Source organism: Oncorhynchus kisutch, linkage group LG1 (assembly GCF_002021735.2).
Source record: "Oncorhynchus kisutch isolate 150728-3 linkage group LG1, Okis_V2, whole genome shotgun sequence".
Taxonomy (NCBI): domain Eukaryota; kingdom Metazoa; phylum Chordata; class Actinopteri; order Salmoniformes; family Salmonidae; genus Oncorhynchus; species Oncorhynchus kisutch.
In genome coordinates this window covers 73808339-73831537 of record NC_034174.2, presented here as the reverse complement: position 1 = coordinate 73831537, position 23199 = coordinate 73808339, and the positions used below count along the sequence as shown (strand labels likewise).

At 44.7% G+C, this 23199-nt stretch overlaps 1 protein-coding gene across 1 annotated transcript; it reads left to right on the top strand.

Annotated features, from left to right (window-relative positions):
- Positions 1 to 805: 805 nt before the first annotated feature.
- Positions 806 to 22868, top strand: LOC109865323 (low-density lipoprotein receptor-like). The gene is made up of 17 exons (XM_031832854.1): positions 806 to 1155; positions 10530 to 10655; positions 10844 to 10966; positions 11581 to 11958; positions 12201 to 12323; positions 12414 to 12536; positions 12894 to 13016; positions 13221 to 13349; positions 13554 to 13725; positions 13877 to 14104; positions 14405 to 14523; positions 14796 to 14935; positions 16484 to 16625; positions 17094 to 17246; positions 17585 to 17860; positions 18584 to 18747; positions 19083 to 22868. The coding sequence occupies exons 1-17, from the start codon at positions 1077 to 1079 to the stop codon at positions 19116 to 19118; spliced, it is 2634 nt and encodes an 877-aa protein (XP_031688714.1). The 5' UTR covers positions 806 to 1076; the 3' UTR covers positions 19119 to 22868.
- Positions 22869 to 23199: the final 331 nt, after the last annotated feature.

Below are 23199 nucleotides of genomic sequence, written 5' to 3'. Positions count from 1 at the left end.
TGTTCACTGAGGTGAGCAGGGACCCTGGGCATTTTCTTTTGGTGTTTTTCAGAGTCAGTAGAAAGGTCTCTTTAGTGTCCTAAGTTTTCCTAACTGTGACCTTAATTGCATATCGTCTGTAAGCTGTTAGTGTCTTAACGACCGTTCCACAGGTGCATGTTCATTAATTGTTTATGGTTCATTGAATAAGCATGAGAAACAGCCTTTACAATTGATTTTTTTTTAACCTTTATTTAACTAGGCAAGTCAGTTAAGAACAAATTCTTATTTTCAATGACGGCCTAGGAACACTGGGTTAACTGCCTTGTTCAGGGGCAGAACAACAGATTTTTACCTTGTCAGCTCAGGGATTCGATCTTGCAACCTTTTGGTTACAAGATCTAGCCTAGGCTAGCCACTAGGCTACCTGCCGCCCCGAACTACAATAAAGATCTATGAAGTTATTTGGATTTTTACAAATTATCTTTGAAAAACAGGGTCCTGAAAAAGGGACGTTTCTTTTTTTGTTGAGTTGAGTTTATTTCACTTTTATCTACTTCACTTGCTTTGGCAATGTTAACATATATTTCCCATGACAATAAAGCCCTTAAATTGAAATTGAAGGTGGGGCCAGGCTAGGCAAGACAGGGAAGCCAGCCCATCCAGATAATGATAACAGTAACATTGTGGTTGGGTGACTCTCTTTCTCTTCCTCTCTGTCAGTGACCGCTGTAGCTCCACCCCTGCGGTGCTGATGTCGAATTTCAAATATCACACCACTCTGCTGATCCCGCCCACATGTAGGACCACATAGAAATAGTCAGAAGTGACTCAAAAAATCTAATATTTCTCCCTGGCACTAGACCTAGACACAGGCGCACAGTAAATCTTCTCTATATACCCAAACAACAGTCATTCGTTTATCCCAGTTTGTTTTAGCTGTGACTGCAGCATCCACAAATATATAGAAGCATCTCTCAGTTGAGTTGAACTAGTGCTGTTCAGTAGGCTAGCTGTCAAACATTTTGCGTGCCGGGTGGTCGATATTAGACCAAGAAGAAACACTTCGAATTGCGTGGAAGCCCAAAGGAGAAAAGATGCTACCGACTCGTGTGGGAATCACCGGGCTGACAGCATGTTGCCTGGTGTTGCTCTCCCACTGTTTTGCTCCTACAGGTAAGGATGTGAAGTCAATTGTATCATGCAAGATGCTTATGATGCGTATTTTTGGGGCTGACTGCAGAGCGGGTTTTGCCCTTGGGATTCTCTGGTATTAACGATCTGACATGGAATTTGACATCTTTAAATTACTTATAACATGACATAGTTGTCAATTGCCTATATTTCAGTGATATTTTTATTTTATGTCTGACATGGAATTGCAAATGCAACCGTGCTGCTCACATAGAATAAATGGCTAAATTGACATTTTTTAAATTAATTTCTGTTTTGGTGCTTACAATACCAGTCGAATGTTCAATTAAACCAATGTTTATACCCTCGTGTCCTAGGCTGAACTTGTAATAGTGGGTTTAGTGCGCAGGAAGGGGGCATGTTCTTGACATTGAGAGTCAAGCGCTAACAGCTTTTCAAGACATTTTCCTTTTCAAAGCCGATTAAAGATGAACTTAACCTATAATTTTCGTTGACAATATGTTTATCTATAAAAGTTCAAATGTATCTATTTCGTCCGTATGAACGGAAGCTACGCTCGGGAAGTCGATTGGCTGTTCTTCAAATAGTATGTAGCCGCGAGCCAATCCGAATGAGAAATAAGCTCGTCACATCCGATATGTCAAAGCTGTCTGGTTTTACCTGTGGGCTTGACGCGTTGGATGAAAAAGACGGTTGTCAACGAGAAAGGGCGCGGCAAAAGGGCGTCTAGCCCAGCTTCTATACCGTGTGGCAAGAGGTTATTTAGCCCAGCTTCTATACCGTGTGGCAAGAGGTTATTTAGCCCAGCTTCTATACCGTGTGGCAAGAGGTTATTTAGCCCAGCTTCTATACCGTGTGGCAAGAGGTTATTTAGCCCAGCTTCTATACCGTGTGGCAAGAGGTTATTTAGCCCAGCTTCTATACCGTGTGGCAAGAGGTTATTTAGCCCAGCTTCTATACCGTGTGGCAAGAGGTTATTTAGCCCAGCTTCTATACCGTGTGGCAAGAGGTTATTTAGCCCAGCTTCTATACCGTGTGGCAAGAGGTTATTTAGCCCAGCTTCTATACCGTGTGGCAAGAGGTTATTTAGCCCAGCTTCTGTGCCATGTATGGAGGATATAGAACTTGGTTTTATTTTACACCTGAAGGATAGACTATTTTGCTACAAAATACTGATTGTTGCAGACCTTCTTGATCACTAATTTTATGCATTTGTAGGTTAGATGTAGCTTAATGTCAAAATACATTCTCAATTGGCATTTAAAATCATAGCTTTTGTCTTCAACAATGAAATGTAATAGGCGTATTAATAGATGCATGTTATAAGGATATGTTTATCACCTCAAGCAAAGTCTGCTTCCTTCTTTAGATGTCTTGATATGATAAAAATCCACCAACTTCCTTCACCTTTACTTCTGTGGCCCCCAACCAGCAACCCACAGTAGGAACTAAACACACTATCATACAACTCACATGTCCATTAACTTATTTGCTAACATTATTACAATGTATTACATTGTATTGTATTGCAATGCAATGCATTAACAGCAGTCGGGGCAAATTCCTTATTGGTTTCAGTAGGTAGGCTAAGGGTGAACTTACCGGCCTCTAGGTTAATATTGTGTTGTGTATTAGTCTAGTTGTGGCTCCATTCTGCCACCCCGTTCTACTGTTATCCCTCAATCTTTAAGGTTGCATCCCAAGTTGCAACATATTTCCTTTAAAGTGCACTACTTTTGACCAGAGCCCTATGGGACGATGCCATTTGCGATGCAGACTAACTCCTGCTCCCAGGGATTTGAAGATTAGAACTTTCATCCAATGTTTATAGTTCAAGGTATTCATTAATGTAGCAATTAAATCTGCTGCTGACATGTGCAGAGTGTGTGTGTGTGTGTGGCCCCCAACAGTAGGTCAGCTGTTACTGTATGTGTGGGGCCCCAATATTAGGTCTGCTGTTACTGTATGTGTGGGGCCCCAGCAGTACTGTAGGTCTGCTGTTACTGTATGTGTGGGGCCCTAGCAGTACTGTAGGTCTGCTGTTACTGTATGTGTGGGGCCCCAGCAGTACTGTAGGTCTGCTGTTACTGTATGTGTGGGGCCCCAGCAGTACTGTAGGTCTGCTGTTACTGTATGTGTGGGGCCCCAGCAGTAGGTCTGCTGTTACTGTATGTGTGGGGCCCCAACAGTACTGTAGGTCTGCTGTTACTGTATGTGTGGGACCTCAGCAGTACTGTAGGTCTACTGTTACTGTATGTGTGGGGCCCCAGCAGTAGATCTGCCGTTACTGTATGTGTTGGGCCCCAGCAGTAGGTCTGCTGTTACTGTATGTGTGGGACCTCAGCAGTACTGTAGGTCTGCTGTTACTGTATATGTGGGGCCCCAACAGTAGATCTGCCGTTACTGTATGTGTGCAGGCTCCAACAGTAGATCTGCCGTTACTGTATGTGGGGCCCCAACAGTAGGTCTGCTGTTACTGTATATGTGGGGCCCCAACAGTAGGTCTGCTGTTGCTGTATGTGTGAAGCCCCAAGGGGCTGTATTAGTTGACACCATGGAGAATAATGGGAAAATCCCTGTAGAGTTGCATCAGTGGTTCTAGAATAGAATAGATTCTAGAATAATTCCCTTATGAATCATGCAGCCCCAAGAGCCTCTGATAGGCATCGCATGATGTACATTCTCCTAACACACCAGATCTCTCAATCAGTCACCAGTGGCATGCAAAAACACCCTTAATAACCTCACAATGAAGGTCCAAGTGGAATTGGATGAACTAGTATAAACCAAGTGCAGTTAGATTAACTAGTATAAGCCGAATGCAGTTGGATGAAGGAGTTTAAACCAAAAATGCAGTTAGCTGAACTAGTACAGACTGAGTTCTGTTGGTTTAGCATCTTGACAGATGACCATCAGTGCACATGTCATCTAGTTCTAAATTAATCTGCGGCTATGGAAAGACCAAGCCCTGACCTTTGGCAAGATTTGTGTTTACATACAAACACTTTTCTCGCCGTGGGTGTGTGTTTGCCAAAACAAGCAGAAATGCATAGGCAAACTAACTTAAAGAAACAAGCCTGTCACACACAATGACAAGGGCGTTGATGAGGACTCCAATATTAGCCTCACCTTTGACCTATATGGACCGTCCTCCTGTTGTCATCCAGTGTAGCCTTTCATACACTTCAACTAAAGCTGCAGAGACTGTTGGTGTTGCTGCTAAACAATATAGTCTTTTCAGCTCTAGTTTTACATTGACATTTTGGTCATTTAGCAGACACTCTTGTCCAGAGTGACTTACAGTTGGATCCATTCATCTTAAGATAGCTAGGTGGGACAACCACAAATCTCAGTCATAGTAAGTACGTTTTTCCTCAATAAAAGGAGCTATCAGCAAAGTCAGAGCTAGTAAGGCGGAGGAGTTACGTGCTAGTGTTGTTGCATTACTTAAGATACTCTTTGAAGAGGGAGGGTTTCAGATGGTTTTCTGAAGATGGGCAGAGACTCTGATGTCCTAGCTTCAGGGGGAAGATGGTTCCACCATTGGGGTGTTAGGACAGAGAAGAGCTTTGATTGGGCTGAGGGGGAGGGGGAGCTGCCCTCCTGTAGGGGTGGGAGGGCCAAGAGACCAGAGGTGGCAGAACAGAGTACTCAGGTTGGGGTGTAGGGTTTGCGCCTAGCCTGAAGGTAGGGAGGGGCAGTTCCTCTTGCTGCTCCGTAGGAAAGTACCATGGTCTTGTAGTGGATGCGAGCGTCGACTGGAAGCCAGTGTGGAGTGGACTGGAAGCCAGTGTGGAGTGGACTGGAAGCCAGTGTGGAGTGGACTGGAAGCCAGTGTGGAGTGGACTGGAAGCCAGTGTGGAGTGGACTGGAAGCCAGTGTGGAGTGGACTGGAAGCCAGTGTAGAGTGGACTGGAATCCAGTGTAGAGTGGACTGGAAGCCAGTGTGAAGTGGACTGGAAGCCAGTGTGGAGTGGACTGGAAGCCAGTGTGGAGTGGACTGGAAGCCAGTGTGGAGTGGACTGGAAGCCAGTGTGGAGTGGACTGGAAGCCAGTGTGGAGTGGACTGGAAGCCAGTGTGGAGTGGACTGGAAGCCAGTGTGGAGTGGACTGGAAGCCAGTGTGGAGTGGACTGGAAGCCAGTGTGGAGTGGACTGGAAGCCAGTGTGGAGTGGACTGGAAGCCAGTGTGGAGTGGACTGGAAGCCAGTGTGGAGTGGACTGGAAGCCAGTGTGGAGTGGACTGGAAGTCAGTGTGGAGTGTGCGGAGGAGAAGGGTGACATGGGAGAACTTGAGAAGGTTGAACACCAGGCAGGCTGCAGCTTTCCAGTTCAAATATATAACAGGTTACATGGAGGACATTTGGGGCTATTGGAAAGTCCATTGCAGACTAGGGGCTGGTGTTTAGTGAGCACGTTCTTTCTCTTCCATCCGCAGCTAAATCAGTGTTGAAGGACCTTACATGGTCAAGTTGTCATCAAGCAGGCAGGCAGTGTTTATTCATAGAACCTGATGGAGATTGGGAGGTGGGGACTCTCTCTATAAAATGTTTCTCACTCTCTCTATTTCTCTCTCTTTTTTATCCCGCTCTCTCTTTCTATCCCTTTAACTTCCTCTCTCTTTCTCTCTCCTTCACTGTCTCTTTCTCTCTCCTTCACTGTCTCTTTCTATCTCTCTCGCTCTGCCTCTCCTCGCTCAGCAGCACGGCTAGATCAACGTGATTTCCGTTGCATGTAGGCAGCCATATGAAGGTCTATTCAGGTCATGGTGTAACTTGGTCATGATGCTTACCTTTTGAAGACGGTAGGCGTACATTACAAGAAGTGAGCACTGTCTGTCTGCAAATAGGGCTTCCTGTATTTCACAGTGAGCCAGCAGCAGTGGATAGGTCCTTACAGGAAATTGGCCGCATCCAACAAGCACCTAACTACATTAAGGCCCTGTCCGGATGGCAGCTGTGGTCAGCTGTGTGTCTCTGCTAAAGGTGCGCGGGTCAGCTGTTTATTCACCAACACCCGCCCACAATTGCTAATAAGCCATCCACAACCACCAGATTCATTGTAATTCTGAGGCGCACACCCAAACCTAACCCACACATATAGAAAATGCCATATAGGCTACAGTCAAAGATGGCAGAATATTTTTTTTACATCAGTTTGACCAGTTGTAAGGAAAAAGAAAGCTGTGAAAACGACCGGACCCCAACGTGTTTCTGATAAAATGTGCATCGAAGCCCAACTGAAATCTTATGTGGTTCAAATCAAATCAAAGTTTATTTGTATATAGCGAGGCTATATACAGTAGTGAGGCTATAACAGTAACGAGGCTACATACAGACACCGGTTAGTCAGACTGATTGAGGTAGTATGTACATGTAGATATGGTTAAAGTGACTATACATATATGATGAACAGAGAGTAGCAGTAGCGTAAAAGAGGGGTTGGTGGGTGGCAGGACACAATGCAGATAGCCCGGTTAGCCAATGTGCGGGAGCACTGGTTAGTCGGGCCAATTGAGGTAGTATGTACATGAATGTATAGTTAAAGTGACTGTGCATATACTTATTTTCCATCATAATTTGCAAATAAATTAATAAAAAATCCTACAATGTGATTTTCTGGATTTTTTTTCCTAATTTTGTCTGTCATAGTTGAAGTGTACATATGATGAAAATTACAGGTCTTTCTCATCTTTAAGTAGGAGAACTTGCACAATTGGGGGCTGACTAAATACTTTTTTGCCCCACTGTATGATAAACAGAGAGTAGCAGCAGTGTAAAAGAGGGGGGGGGGGCACACAATGTAAATAGTCTGGGTAGCCATTTGATTACCTGTTCAGGAGACAACAAAAAAAAGCTTTGTCTTCTGCACTAATGCCAGATAGCCTACAATAATAAAAATAAGAAGCCTGTTGATAGAAATTGCACTAGAATTATACATTGATGGATATTTTGAAGGTATTGTTTCTCTTTATTTAACCTGCCTGCCACACACATCCGCCAATATTTAATGACCATGAACCCATCCGCCCCGCGGATATAACTGTGGGACTGCGGGTTATGAGTCAACCCCCTCATCACTAGTCTCTGGCAGGCAGAGACACCTAAGAATGTGCCGATTGGTGAATAAGGAAGGTTGCTTATAATGGCTTTTTGGTTCTTAGAATCTGATATTATTATGCAATAGTATACAGGCTGCATGCAGAGCTAGTTTGAATGTGATCTGTTGTAACTAATGAAAAGTACCCTGCTGGTAGAACTGTGTAGATGTGTTAAAGTAACATTCCACTCGAAATACAACAGGATTTTCCCACTCACTTTGTCTGAAGTAAATTCCCCAAGACAATTCTTTTCTGGAGTAATTGTGAAGAAAACCAATGCAATACAATACAACTATTATCCCTCAAGGAAACGATTCAGAGAAATCACCCCATATTTGTTATCTTGATTTAGTTTAGTCACAACCTCATAGACAAATGAAATGCCCATATGGTGACTCACTGTACATACAGTAACCGTACAGACAGTAGGCGGACTGCATTAAGTGGGCCCATAAGGAAGTTAAGTAGACAGGAACCAAACTTCTATTTTATGATTATGTTTGTTTAATAATAATTAACTGTAACCTGAATAGTGTGCCACAAACAAACTTCCTCCGTCTTCTGTGCTTGGTTACTACGCAAAGTGCATGGCTTAGTTATCGATCAATGATACGCACGACACGCCAACAAATACTCTCAGACGGCACGACACGCCCACAAATACACTCTGACGTCACGACACGCCCACACTGGGAGAGAGGGCTACGTATAGCTATGGCGTGGCCCAACCTTTCCAGCCAGATGGTTTTGGGTTCAAGCGTAAGCTAGACTTGGCCTCTGTCGTTGATAACGTCTCACTTTCAAAGCTAGTCAATGGAAAGAGGTTTCCATTCAGAACTGATGGGCTTCTTTTTTTCTTTTTTTTAGATAAACGACTTACAACATCCTGGGAAAATAACTCTCACCCACTGCATTTCAATTAGAGACTAAGTTGAATGCAGTACAAGTCCTCAATTACACAATGTATATCTAATCGTATAGGCTACAAAGAGAGAGTGCAGTACAGTATGCTTGGGAAGGGAGATTTGTGACCCAGCGAGAGAATGGTAGACATAGTTGTGGCGTACACTCTAACATACTGTACACACAGATGCCTGTTGAGAGAGTACAGTGGGCTATACTGCTGGAGGTTGAGCGTCTTGTGACCCAGAGAGAGAATGGTAGAGAGAACACAGTATGCAGCTTGAGAGGCTTGTGACCCATTTGTAGATGATGGGACAGAAGATTAGCAGGAGAGAAAATTAAAACACAGACAGAGAAATAGGGGAGAGAGGGGAGAGACAGAGAGAGAGAAAGGGGGAGGGGAGACAGAGAGGATCATGGAAAGAGAGAGAGAGGCAAAGTGCGTGTCGGGGCCAAGTAACGTCTCCGTTTTCACTTAAGAGACTGTATAAGTCTCAGGGCGGGCTAACAGTCAGCCAGCCTTGTAAATGTATCACCACTCTCTCCAAGAACAGCTGGAATAGGATGGGGGGAAACTATTCCTGGAACCTCCACATCTGGTAGTGTGTGTGTGTGTGTGGGGGGGGGAGACTGTGTGTGGGACTGTGTGTGTGTGTGTTGGGTTCACTGGAAACACAGCCACAGTCTTGGCGGTTACAGTGCCTGTGTAATTAAACATTTGAGGCGAGGGGTTCAGCAGTCGTTTTTTCCCATGAAAAGCCTTGATTGATCAAGTCAGGCCAACATTTCTCAATACAAGATCGTCTTATGATATTACAGTCCCACATCTCTACATGAAGGTGTGAGCATTGGTGACATCACATACCAATAGACGGAGCAAGCAACCTCTATCTTCTGAATCTACTTCACTAACTCTGTGTAGCAACCGACTTTACGACTTGAGTCATGCTGGTGTCGGTTACTACAAGTGTCAACAATTGACAGCTTGAGTTCAGAAAATTCCTAGTGTTGTGTCAGGTTGTGCCCCACCTCCCCCTGTTCCTCTCACTAGTGCTCTTGTTATGAGTATTTTGAGGAATGTTCCTCAAGGGCCAATCAGCAGCGGGTGGTGTGATTATGACTCCTCCCCCCTTCCATTGTCTTAAAGAGACAGCCTCAGGCTCTGACTCATACTCTGTTGCCTCAGGCACAGTGGAATTTGACAGTGGAGGGAGATAAACTGACTTAGTGACCGAGACCTTGCAGAATATTGAAGGCTCCATGCTAGCTTTACCTGATGGCTCTCACTTCCTTGTTGAAGACATCTTCACTTTGATTGGTCAGATGAGTTCAATGAGGTTGTGACCTCAGCAACCCAAAATGAACTGGGCCGTTTTGGGGTTAAATCTCATTTCACTGTTGAATAGGCTAGTCAAACAGTGACGTGGTATTCATTCATAGGCCTACTGGCAGAAACTATAAGTGAGGAAAAAATGTATTTCCTTGCTCAAGTCTGTACAGTAGGTCTATAAGTTGTTTAACTTTCCCTTACCGGATGCTGTATATGTGGGCCAATGGTGTGTGCGTGTGAGTTGACACTTGTGTGTGTTCTGTTTCGGCAACATCTTGTCCTGCACTAATTTCCTTCATTTGAAGGTTTACATGAGAAACGCACAAACAGTAGTTGCCAAGCAACAGTCTTGAGTGCATAACAAAATGGCCGTTAAGTTATCACTGTCTGCTGAAAGACCATGAGATGCAGTAGCTCCAGTGTGTGAACGATAAGAGATAAGTCTCTCCCATGGGGAAACTCCTTCACTTCCTGTTTAGAAATGCTCCATATTGTGGTCTTTTTACCTCATATCCTGTTCCTTTATCTTTGGACTCTCACTACTGTAGCTCTTATCACACATAATTGCTGGTCCCAGAGGGGCACTACAAAACATTGTAGAGGATGTGTTCTTCTCACCAACAACTAGATATAATCCCAATCTTAATGGCCGTCAGATGACTGCCCTCTGTTGTCAGCGAGCGTTGTTGAACATGAACTAACCGAGGGAAGTTACTTAGTTATATGTTAGTTAACATCCGTCACTACTACAGACCTATTCTATCCTCTGCGTGAGCCTAATGTTATGTGGTACTAGTGTCGCATGACAGAAAATATGTATAATTAATTCTTGCCCTATATTGTAAAAACTTACTGAGTCTGTATCAAGTACACTCTGTTAAACTGTCTACCTTGTATATTTTAGGCCGTCATTGTAAATAAGAATTTGTTCTTGACTGACTTGCCTAGTTAAATAAATACAACCATTTGTTTTTTAAATTACACTATAGTATAGATCTATAAAAGATGAAATGTGTCCTGTCTGTCAATCATTTACAGTTATCCTGTGTTTTTCTTCCCCTAGATGCTGCGTATACATGTGGGACAAGTCAGTTCAGGTGTGGCAACGGGAAATGTATCACCAGCCGGTGGGTGTGTGACGGAGGTGATGACTGTGGTGACAGAACTGACGAGCTGCCAGCCGCCTGCGGTGAGTAACTGACTCTTCCTCCTCTTTTACTCTTCTTCTCTCTCCTCTTTCTTTTCATACTCTTCTTCCTCATCCTTCGTCCTCTTCTTCCTCATCCTCGTCCTCGTCCTCTTCAGATAAGATAGAACTGCTAAGATGTGTCACACAGACTCTAATGTCTCTATCTGTTCATGTCTCTCTGTCTCCAGAGGCTAAGACCTGCCTGCCCACTGAGTTCAGCTGCGGAGGCCCACTGAACAAGTGTATCTCCGGAACGTGGCACTGTGATGGCAAAGCTGACTGTGACAATGGAGCTGATGAGAAGGGCTGTGGTAAGATAACAGTACGGATGTAGGATCTTAATTTGATCACCCTGTTGCAGGAGAACTTTCCTGCAATGCAGAACATTTAACATTTGTAGTGTATTTGAAGTTTAAGAAGGCTTAGGAAGTTCGTAAATTTCCACTTTGAAATTTGACTCGAAATGTCCATTAATTATAATCCACGTAATAATTCACATTTCCGGTTGCTGCAGGATTATTTTCCTTCTGTAGCAAACTGTCTCAAATTAAGATCCTACATATTTACATTCACTAGTCTAGTCCAATAGTGTATATGCTGTAGCCAACTCTTCTATCGTTGTCATTACACTGCAGTCATCACCATACTGAAGACAAACTGTTCTGTTCAACACTGATTACCTCTGTAGTTAGTGCATGATGATGTAATCACTAACTGGTACAATCACCACATGACTATGGTCCTTGTGTCTACTCTGCACCCATTGACCCCTTAGACAAAAACCTCTCATTCTTTTAGTGACAATAACATTATTTAGAGATATAATAACATCCTAAAGGCACAATAGAGTACAAATACTGTCACCCAGTCCCAAACCTTCCATATCCCTAACCCTCCAGCCCTCGCTCTCCCTTCCTCTCTCCAGCCGCAAAGAACTGCACCGACAACGAGTTCCGCTGCTCCAACGGTCAGTGCATCGCAGTCTCCTTCGTGTGCGACAAGGACAACGACTGTTCCGATGGTTCTGACGAGACTTCCTGTCCCACCGCCACCTGCGGTCCCAACGCCTTCCAGTGTAACAACACTGTGTGTGTCCCGCGTCTCTGGGCCTGCGACGGCGACGCCGATTGTGCCGACGGTTCAGACGAGTGGCCCCAGAACTGTGGCGGGAGGGACACCAAACCGACAACAAAGCCCTGTGGGCCACATGAATTCCACTGTGGGAGTGGGGAGTGTATCCATAGGAGTTGGAGCTGTGATGGAGGCAAGGACTGTCAGGATAATTCAGATGAAACCAACTGCAGTGAGTGGAAGGGTTTTTGACCATATTCAACTCTGCTTCTGTCCTTTCTCTCTGAATTTTTTTTTTTTCCAAAGACAGAAATATGCTTATTTAGTTAAGTGTTTACAAAAACAAATGTTCATGATACTAAACTAAGGGACTCCTAAGAGAAAATCCCAATCGCTTTTTCTTTATGTGTCCATCTGTCTTGTTGTATTGTTTATCTAACCTCTGTCTCTCTCTCTGTCTCTCTCTCTCGGTAGGTCGGCCCACTTGCCAGCCAGATGAGTTTCAGTGTAATGATGGCTCCTGTATCCATGGTAGCCGTCAGTGTGACCGGCAGCTTGACTGCAGGGATCTGAGTGATGAGATGGACTGCAAGAGCGGTGAGGCTCAGCCCTAATGGACACACACACACACCCTATAGCTGTACTACACGTCTAATAATATTCTCCTCTTTCTTATTCTCCCCCCAGTGGATGCGTGTGAGGGCCCGAATAGCTTCAGGTGTAAGAGTGGGGAGTGCATCACCGTGGACAAGGTGTGCAACAGACAGAAAGACTGCCGAGACATGTCCGACGAACCTATCAGGGAGTGTGGTGAGTTGGAACCGTAGAGATATTCTGCGTCCCAAATGGCACCCTAATCCCTGTTTCGCCCGCTACTTTTGACCCTGGGCCCATAGGGAACTCCCTTTACACCCACATACCATTCAATGGAAAACAGAGGAGAGAGACCACATCCCAGCTAGGGAAATATGATGGAGACAACTAGCCAAGTGGTTCAGGCCAGTCTGGTCTGGCCAAACTAGTTATTGGTTGTAAAGAGTGAGGTGACTGGTTTAGTCTTGCCTAAGGGAAAAGGCTGTCATCATGGACATTGAGGATGATGGATGTTTCTTCTAGTTTTCTAGATAGATATATTTCTTCTAACTGATTTCCGGTCTGATTCTGCAGGCAACAACGAGTGTTTGACCAATAACGGCGGTTGCTCTCACACCTGTACCGACCTGAAGATTGGCTTCAATTGCTCCTGTCCTGCTGGGTACAGTCTGGGGAAGGACAACAGGAAATGTGAAGGTGTGTGGAAATAAACGTTAATATGGCACTGAGACTCTGAACTCAGATCAGAAGATTGTAATGACTGAGCTCTAAGTCACTATAGTGACGAGTGCCGGATAAGATCGCAGGACATTGGATTTGGATCAAATCACACTATGAATTGCCACAACTGACCCCTGACCCTATCTTCTGACCTCTAACCCGGTTTTCCTCCTCCTGTAGACATTGATGAGTGTGCTGACCCAGACACCTGTACCCAGATCTGTGTGAACATCCTGGGAAGTTACAAGTGTGAGTGTGAGGAGGGCTATGAACTGGACCCCAAGACCAAGACCTGCAAGGCTGCCACAGGTACGTGTGAGATGGAGGGACACACTAGCTAAGCTACATTCCGACAGCCACCCCAGCATACCACTTAGATGCTTGATAGATTGCTTGCTAGTGTGGATATATGAACAGAGCCTTGGGAGCAATTCTGATATAGTCTGAACGACTTTTTAAATGTGATGTAAATACAGTTAGGTAAAGTGGCAGATCTAATTGTATGTCTTCCAGGTACTGTCCCCTACCTGTTGTTCACCAACCGCCACGAGGTGAGGAAGATGACTCTGGACCGTAGAGAGTACGTCCCTCTCATCCCCAGACTGAAGAACGTGGTGGCCCTGGACATGGACATGCCTGGACACAAGATCTTCTGGTCTGACCTGTACCACAGGAAGATCTACAGGTGAGGACCTGCTGGGGGAAGGTGTGTGTGTGTGTGTGTGTGTGTGTGTGTGTGTGTGTGTGTGTGTGTGTGTGTGTGTATATCTGCAAACAGACAATATACAGTATTTGTTAGTTAACAAACATCTATTTTGTCCTGCACCCTTCCCCAGCGCCGACATGAACTTGGCAGGGAACTCCTCCCACCACAACGTGGTGATTGACAGCCAGATGGAGTCGCCGGAGTGTCTGGCCGTCGACTGGATTCACGGTAACATCTATTGGACGGACAGTGTGCTCCAGACCATCTCCGTGGCAACCACGGACGGAACACGGCGAAAGACACTGATCAGCGAAGGACTGGAGAAACCAAGAAGCATCGTGGTGGACCCAGCCAATAAGTAAGAAACTTGGGATTTGATTGATTGATTTTATTAACCTTGGTTTCATCAGTATCATGCTCAATAGGGCGTTGACTGCCATGAAAAGCAAAAAGATAAATCTTCGACAGGATTCTTTTGTTGTCGAACATATTGGAATAATTGAATGAGTGAGGATCTCTTTCGCAACAAGAAACATGGCAGAAGCTCAACGTGTCTGTGTGTGTGTGTGTGTGTGATTTTCTCTAAAGACCTCCAGATGTTGTGCTGAAGTGTGTTCGAGGTAGGAGTTTTAACTGACGGTACTGTGTCTGTTTCCAGCTTCATGTACTGGACTGACTGGGGCAACGAGGCCAAGATCGAGAAGAGTGGGCTGAACGGAGCCGACCGCGTCGCCTTGGTAACGGACAACATCATGTGGCCTAACGGCATCACTCTTGGTAAGAAGAGTCCACTGATTGGACACTGCAATATAGTGATGTGTGATTGGGCACATTGTAATTTGCTGTCTCGCATGATTCTTATACTCGTATACAGAACAGTTGACATTTTGTGTTGTGTTATTGTTGGAAGTTCTATCATACTGTAGGTGTACATTATTTACATTCAAATACATTCAAATAATCTGCCTCGTTATCAGGCGTGGAAGCATTGTTTATAAGTGAATGATTATACAGTTGGATTTCTCTAACGCTCCCTGCCTCTGGAACAGACATGGTTAACCAGCGTCTGTACTGGGTGGACTCTAAGATGCACACCCTCTCCAGCATCGGCGTAAACGGAGAAGGACGACACACACTCATCTACAACGAGGACAAGCTGGCTCACCCCCTCTCTCTCGCCGTCTTCGAGGTAAATAGGGATGGAATGTGGACATTAAGGTCTCCCTAACCTGAGTTCCATCTGGAGTATAGTTATGGGCAGGTCCTAGAGGAATTGTAGGAAGGGAAAGGGAGACTTAACTGAACCAGTAGAGTCCAGTCCATGTGGGCAATGGTTACAATCCAACCTCAGAACCTCCTCTAGATCCCTGGGTTGAGCACCATGGTCTCCCCCCTCTACCCTGGCTGTGGCCCCAGAACCTCCTCTAGGTCCCTGGGTCGAACACCATGGTCTCCTTCCCCCCTACCCTGGCTGTGGCCCCAGAACCTCCTTTAGGTCCCTGGGTCGAGCACCATGGTCTCCTTCCCCCCCTACCCTGGCTGTGGCCCCAGAACCTCCTTTAGGTCCCTGGGTCGAGCACCATGGTCTCCCCCCTCTACCCTGGCTGTGGCCCCAGAACCTCCTTTAGGTCCCTGGGTCGAGCACCATGGTCTCCCCCCTCTACCCTGGCTGTGGCCCCAGAACCTCCTTTAGGTCCCTGGGTCGAGCACCATGGTCTCCCCCCCCCCCCCCCTACCCCTGGCTGTGGCCCCAGAACCTCCTTTAGGTCCCTGGGTCGAGCACCATGGTCTCCCCCCTCTACCCTGGCTGTGGCCCCAGAACCTCCTTTAGGTCCCTAGGTCGAGCACCATGGTCTCCCCCCTCCAGCCCACACCAACCTGGCTGTGGTAGCTTTAATTAAAGGGGATTTCCAGGTTGAGTCTTATACACCAGCTCGGTTTATGAGTTTAGCCATGCAGCTAGCCAGCTTTAGCTGTATTACAGAAATCCATCCATGTAGCTGCTGAATGGAGACCAAACTGATCTTACAGTATCCAGGTCGCTATGTACTGACTATGATATGCTATGTACTGACTATGTACAGTTGGTTAACATTAAGTACTGTATGTACTGACTATGTACAGTTGGTTAACTTTCTGTACAGTATGTACTGACTATGTACAGTTGGTTAACTTTCTGTACAGTATGTACTGACTATGTACAGTTGGTTAACTGTGTGTACAGTATGTACTGACTATGTACAGCTGGTTAACTTTCTGTACTGTATGTACTGACTATGTACAGTTGGTTAACATTAAGTACTGACTATGTACAGTTGGTTAACATTAACTATGTACAGTGGTTAACTGTGTGTACAGTATGTACTGACTATGTACAGCTGGTTAACTTTCTGTACTGTATGTACTGACTATGTACAGTTGGTTAACATTAAGTACTGACTATGTACAGTTGGTTAACATTAAGTACTGTATGTACTGACTATGTACAGTTGGTTAACATTAAGTACTGTATGTACTGACTATGTACTGACTATGTACAGTTGGTTAACTGTATGTACTGACTATGTACAGTTGGTTAACTGTATGTACTGACTATGTACTGACTGTACTGACTATGTACAGACTATGTACAGTTGGTTAACTGTATGTACTGACTATGTACTGACTATGTACAGTTGGTTAACCTAGTTTTTCTTCCTGTCTCTCTTTTTTCTGGTTTCTCTCATTTGTTTCACAGGAGAAAGTATTCTGGACCGACATGGGTGACAGAGCGGTCATGAGCGCCAACCGCCTGACAGGAAATGACATCACTGTACTGGCGGAGGACCTGATGCAGCCAGAGGACATCATTGTATACCACAACCTCAAGCAGCCCATCGGTATGGCAACGCACGCTTTTTAAAAACATAACAAATCTTACATGAATAACTGTAATTAACTTTAAAAGCTGAATCAGGTGGTCTAACACTCACTCTCTCTCCCCTCTCTCTCCCTTCTCTCTCACTCTCTCTCCCTTCTCTCTCCCTTCTCTCTCCCTCCTCTCTCTCCCTTCTCTCTCCCTCCCTTCTCTCTCTCCCTTCTCTCTCCTCCCTTCTCTCTCCCTCCCTTCTCTCTCTCCCTTCTCTCTCCCTTCTCTCACCCTTCTCTCTCACCCTTCTCTCACCCTCTCTCTCTCTCCCTTCTCTCTCCCTTCTCTCTCCCTCTCTCTCCCTTCTCTCTCCCTTCTCTCTCCCTCTCTCTCCCTTCTCTCTCCCTCTCTCTCCCTTCTCTCTCTCCCTCTCTCTCCCTTCTCTCTCTCCCTCTCTCTCCCTCTCTCTCCCTTCTCTCTCTCCCTCTCTCTCCCATAGGAAAGAACTGGTGCACAGAGAAAAACTTTGTGAATGGAGGTTGTGAGTTCCTATGTCTACCTGCTCCCCAGATCAACCAACACTCCCCCAAATACACCTGTGCCTGTCCTGATCACATGACCCTCGGCCTGGACATGAGGAAGTGTGTGGCAGGTATGTGTTTTCCTCTGTCAAACCCTATGGAACTTTAGAGGAGAAGGTGCAACTACTGCTCTTTATACCCCTTTCCTGCAGTCAAATGACCAGATCGCCCACCTCATGGGTGGAATGTTATTCATATATTCATTATTAATCATCATTAAAATCTGTTTAAGAACAAATATTTTGTAGTTAAAAGCTAGTTCAAAAGCCAATGGATGTCAAAGTGTTAGTGTTTATCCTCATACTCACTGTTCATGGTCATTGAACCTTTTCTCAAACTAACTGACACGTTCTTGTGTGTCTAACCTCTAACCTTTGGTGACCTTTAACCCCGTCTCTTATCTCAACAGCTCCAACAACTACCGCTCCCTCCACCACTCCCAAAACTGCAGCTCCCATCCCTACCAGGGCCCCAACCAAACAGCCAGCCGGCCCCACTTCCACCACAACTACAACTACCTCAACTACCTCCTCCGGCCGCCGGGCCCAGCCTCAGGACCCTGATAGGTCCTCGACCACTCACAGTCCACAGGAAACTGCGGTCACAGGTCAAAGTGGCTATGTTGCCATGCCCAAAGTAGCTGAGGCATCACACCATACTGTGCTCTACATTGTCTTACCTATCAGTGAGTATTTTACCTTGTAGTATCAGCATAATGTCTAGTGCACTGATAAATACAGTAGTACTGTAGTAACCTACTCTCTGTTTATGTATTGACTTACGTGTTGATATACACTGAGTGTACAAAACATTAGGAACACCTGCTCTTTCCATGAGACTGACCAGGTGAACGCTATGATCCCTTATTTATGTTATGTGTTAAATCCACTTCAATCAGTGTAGATGAAGGGGAGGAGACAAGCCTTGAGACATTTGAGACATGGATTGTGTACGTGTGCCATTCAGAGGTGAATGGGCAAGACAAATGTTTAAGTGCTTTGAACGGGGTATGGTAGTAGGTGCCAGGTGCACCGGTTTGAGTGTGTCAAGAACTGCAATGCTGCTGGGTTTTTGACTCTCAACTGTTTTCCGTGTGTATCAAGAATGGTCCACTAACCAAAGGACATCCAGCCAACTTGACACAACTGTGGGAAGCATTAGAGTCAACATGGGCCAGCCTCCCTGTGGAAGGCTTTCAACACCTTGTAGGGTCAATGCCTGACGAATTGAGGCTGTTCTGAGGGCAAAGGGGGGTGTAACTCAATATTAGGAAGGTGTTTCTAATGTTTTGTACACTCAATAAAACACATATCATTGTAAAAGTTAAACTAGCTTTACCTACCATACTTTATCAACAACAACAATTACAACAAGAACTGACCTTTGACCCCCTATCTCCTCTCTCCAGTGATGATGTGCCTGGTGCTGTTTGGTGCAGTGTTGCTATGGAGACACTGGAGGCTGAAGAACACCAACACCATCCACTTTGACAACCCCGTGTACCAGAAGACCACAGAGGACGAGTTGCACATCTGTAGAAACCACAGCCAGGACGGATACACCTACCCACAGGTACTGTCACCTAGCAACCCACCAAGCAACCCAGTCACTGTCTTATTACTTATGTAGACTACACGTGTCACCAGGGTTAGAGTTCATTCCATTTAAATTCTCATACTGTGTTAAGATCAATTCCATTTCGATTAAGTGAAATAATGGGATGAATTGCCCATTGTTTTCCTATGTGGAGTTGCAATCCACTTGACCCCAATCCTGCAGGTGTTCTGCAGTGGCTAACAGAAAGCATGTGACCGTTGATTATGGTATAGCCTATGAAATACTGCATGTAGTGGTTTTCAGTGTTGTGTGACTTTGTGTTTATGGTTATTTTCTGTCTCCCCTCACAGAGACAGATGGTGAGCCTGGAAGAAGACCTGGCATGACTAGTAGAAGAAGAAGAACAAGTGGATATGAAGAATTGTATTTAAAGAGAGATTTTTGTTTGAAAAAGTGACAAACATAAACCGATGGAGGTCATTTTAACCCTAATGCTACTGACACGTCCTTTCCAATCCTATGATGATGACCTCATCTCGATGACCTAAGTTCCTGGCTTCCTGTTCCGAAGATTCCGTTCCGACCTCAACACTGTGCTGCCATCCAAGACGAAGAAGAAGGAAAAAAGAAACTCAGAAAGAATAACTTGGTTGCCGTGGAAACCCACCCCCAAAAACAAGGAATGGAAGAAGAAGAAACATATACAAACGGAATCACACAAAAAAATGACTTGGTAGCGTTGATGTCTCAAACACAACCCTGAAGAGAAAAAAAACATCTGGAGGCCATTTTGTCAAACATCGGAAGGACTTGAAAATGAAAGACACAGTAAATGCACAGTTGGACTGTCGTCCGTTCTTTCATAATGTAAGACTTCTTACCTAGGTGGCCTGGTCCCAAATGTATGTATTTTAGGCTAACTCCTCGTCAGAGAGATGAATAAATGTCTAAGCACATAATGCACAGATTTGGTACCAGGCTAGGTCCTGGACCTTGGCTCTTTGACACAAGGAAGTTCAAAATGACAACCATCTAACACAGCTTCAACTTTGTTTGTTTTTGTTACATATCACTTAGCAGCTCTTTTGTAAATGAGTGTACATTTGGCTACTTACTGTAAAATAGGCAAACTTTTGTTCTAATGTTGCATAAGATTGTGCATAGCACTGTACAGAAGACGTCCTACACTTCCAACCCATTTGATTCTTGAGTTCAGTTGGATCCCACTTCCTTTGTCAGCCTGACGAAAGCACTAGAAAACACAATTAGCACGACATGAAGGATGTGTTGAAGATTGTGGGTTTAAAACAGGCTGCAGTCAAAAAGCTGTCTTGTCATATCTTTTGAAGCTCGAAAACGGTACCTAGTTTGTATGTTTATGGTGTACTTAACAATGGACATTGAGACCTCTGGATGGCCTTACCATCTGACATTGACACATGCACGTGCCTAGTCACTTAGCACAGAACATCACCACATCTTAAAGTGGAGACTTTCCCAGGGGGGACATTGAACTATGGTGTGACACTACTCTGAGCTGAAACGTGTGAGTTGTCGGCCCTACTCTGAGATGAAACGTGTGAGTTGTCGGCCCTACTCTGAGATTAAACGTGTGAGTTGTCGGCCCTACTCTGAGATGAAACGTGTGAGTTGTCGGCCCTACTCTGAGATGAAACGTGTGAGTTGTCGGCCCTACTCTGAGATGAAACGTGTGAGTTGTCGGCAATAATCAGAGCTGAAACTTTTGAGTTGTCATTGGTCTCTTTACATATTGGTGCCTTTGCCATCATCAATGCAAGCATTTCTATACTCACTCCAGCAATGTGTGTAATGTCTAGTGACGTACATGTTCTTATGGTATGTGGTATACAGTGTCTAGAAGAGCCCAAATGCCTTATGACCTCCTTTCACTATAGTCAACTATAGCTGACATGATAGTTCTCTTGCCTTGGCACGTGCAGCAGACATTGTCTCTTGGTAAATATGATCTTATAGCCCCTGTCAACTGTTGCCTTAGACAAGTTAGTGAGTTGAGTTGTTGCCTTATTGCCTTCTATCTGGTTATGGCTTTACACGCCTTGTGCATTTTCAATATATTCCAATTTGTGCATCAACAAGTTACATCCAAATCAATAAATCGATGAGCATTGTTTTTGTGGCCAATTTTAAAGATGGCTGAATGCATGTAGCTGAAGGCTAGTTGAAGGCCAGCAGCTGAAGGCCAGTTGAAGGCCAGGAGCTGAAGGCTAGTTGAAGGCCAGCAGCTGAAGACTAGTTGAAGACCAGCAGCTGAAGGCTAGTTGAAGACCAGCAGCTGAATGCTAGTTGAAGGCCAGTAGCTGAATGCTAGTTGAAGGCCAGTAGCTGAAGGCTAGTTGAAGACCAGCAGCTGAATGCTAGTTGAAGACCAGCAGCTGAATGCTAGTTGAAGACCAGCAGCTGAAGGCTAGTTGAAGGCCAGTAGTTGAAGGCTAGTTGAAGGCCAGTAGTTGAATGCTAGTTGAAGGCCAGCAGTTGAATGCTAGTTGAAGGCCAGTAGCTGAATGCTAGTTGAAGGCCTGTAGCTGAATGCTAGTTGAAGGCCAGTAGCTGAAGGCTAGTTGAAGGCCAGTAGCTGAATGCTAGTTGAAGGCCAGTAGTTGAATGCTAGTTGAAGGCCAGTAGTTGAATGCTAGTTGAAGGCCTGTAGCTGAATGCTAGTTGAAGGCCAGTAGCTGAAGGCTAGTTGAAGGCCAGTAGCTGAATGCTAGTTGAAGGCCAGTAGCTGAATGCTAGTTGAAGGCCAGTAGCTGAATGCTAGTTGAAGGCCAGTAGCTGAATGCTAGTTGAAGGCCAGTAGCTGAATGCTAGTTGAAGGCCAGTAGCTGAATGCTAGTTGAAGGCCAGTAGCTGAATGCTAGTTGAAGGCCAGTAGCTGAATGCTAGTTGAAGGCCAGTAGCTGAATGCTAGTTGAAGGCCAGTAGCTGAATGCTAGTTGAAGGCCAGTAGCTGAATGCTAGTTGAAGGCCAGTAGCTGAATGCTAGTTGAAGGCCAGTAGCTGAATGCTAGTTGAAGGCCAGTAGCTGAAGGCTAGTTGAAGGCCAGTAGCTGAAGGCTAGTTGAAGGCCAGTAGCTGAAGGCTAGTTGAAGGCCAGTAGCTGAATGCTAGTTGAAGGCCAGTAGCTGAATGCTAGTTGAAGGCCAGTAGCTGAATGCTAGTTGAAGGCCAGTAGCTGAAGGCTAGTTGAAGGCCAGTAGCTGAAGGCTAGTTGAAGGCCAGTAGCTGAATGCTAGTTGAAGGCCAACTAAAAGCCACTGGTTTATGTCTGTATGCTGCTCACTGTTCTAAAGAGTTAAGCCATAAAGAAAACACCTTCCGTTTGATTTTTTTATTGAGGTGGAAAGCTGACAAAATAAATTATGGTGAATGATGTTGAATGACATCCTGGTATGATATGACGATACTAATTATTATTTTTGAGAATATGTATATAGTTTGTATGTTTCTGTAAATACTACATCCTCAGTTCACTGTGATTTTGTACATTTTAAAACGTGAAAAATGTGTTGTACATATTACAGATTTGTTTTATTTATTTATATATATATACACATGTATAAATATCTTGATTGGATGTTTTATTTTCCTAAGCACTCGTGTCTACTGTGAATGGTTACACAGTTGTTAATATTGTCCCATCATCATAACCAACCAATGTTCATTATCTTGATTCATTATCCATTGAATCAATATCTTGGTTGTGTGAATGACACTGCTGGTTCTGAACAACAGTGTAAAGTTCAGATCCATATATAGACATACATCTATGGTTCAGGTGAAGTTGATGTTTGTTCTGTTATAGGGTTATGTTTTCATTCACAGCTGATTGAGGCTCTTACATTTTACAGACTAAATTGCCCCCGTTGTGCAGTGTTTTATGACATCAGTTGTGGTGTGTAAAGCACAATGTTGTGTATCACCCTAAGATGTACGAGTCCACAGGACAGGGCACCAACCGTAGCTTGCCTGTTACATGCAAATTGCTCTTCTTGTTGAGTCTTAATCTTCCTGTTCAGAGAATCCAATCTCAAAGTGACCATTGTATAGTTTGTGTTGTGATTATTTTGTTTAATAAAAGATAAATAATGATCAAGTTTTATCTGTCACGTCTCTTTCGTCCCACTGCACAGATACTGTCTTCCTTGTACGGCTGTCATCGTTAGAACAAAAAAACACACAACCTGTACTTAACATACTGTATTACTCATCCCGTTCCTGATAACGGTGGGAAGCCAATCTAATAAGGCTTTTTGATGTAGGCTTTCAGTTTCACTGTTTAATCGGGGCGAAGGACAGAGCTACAACTTATTTTTGTTCTCGGTCAGTTGTTGTTAATGCTTCATAAAGTAGTTTTTTGTGCTCAGTATTGTATTCAGTCTCTCTGACATCATCTCCTTCCCGTCAGTGTGTTTCACAAAGCCTTTT

Bases quoted from the DNA above. Each gene is read 5' to 3' on its own strand.
- LOC109865323 (XM_031832854.1), top strand. From the start codon at position 1,077: ATGCTACCGACTCGTGTGGGAATCACCGGGCTGACAGCATGTTGCCTG. The intron at 11,959-12,200 runs GTGAGTGGAAGG...CTCTCTCGGTAG, and splicing joins TTCAGATGAAACCAACTGCA to GTCGGCCCACTTGCCAGCCA. The intron at 18,748-19,082 runs GTACTGTCACCT...CTCCCCTCACAG, and splicing joins ACGGATACACCTACCCACAG to AGACAGATGGTGAGCCTGGA.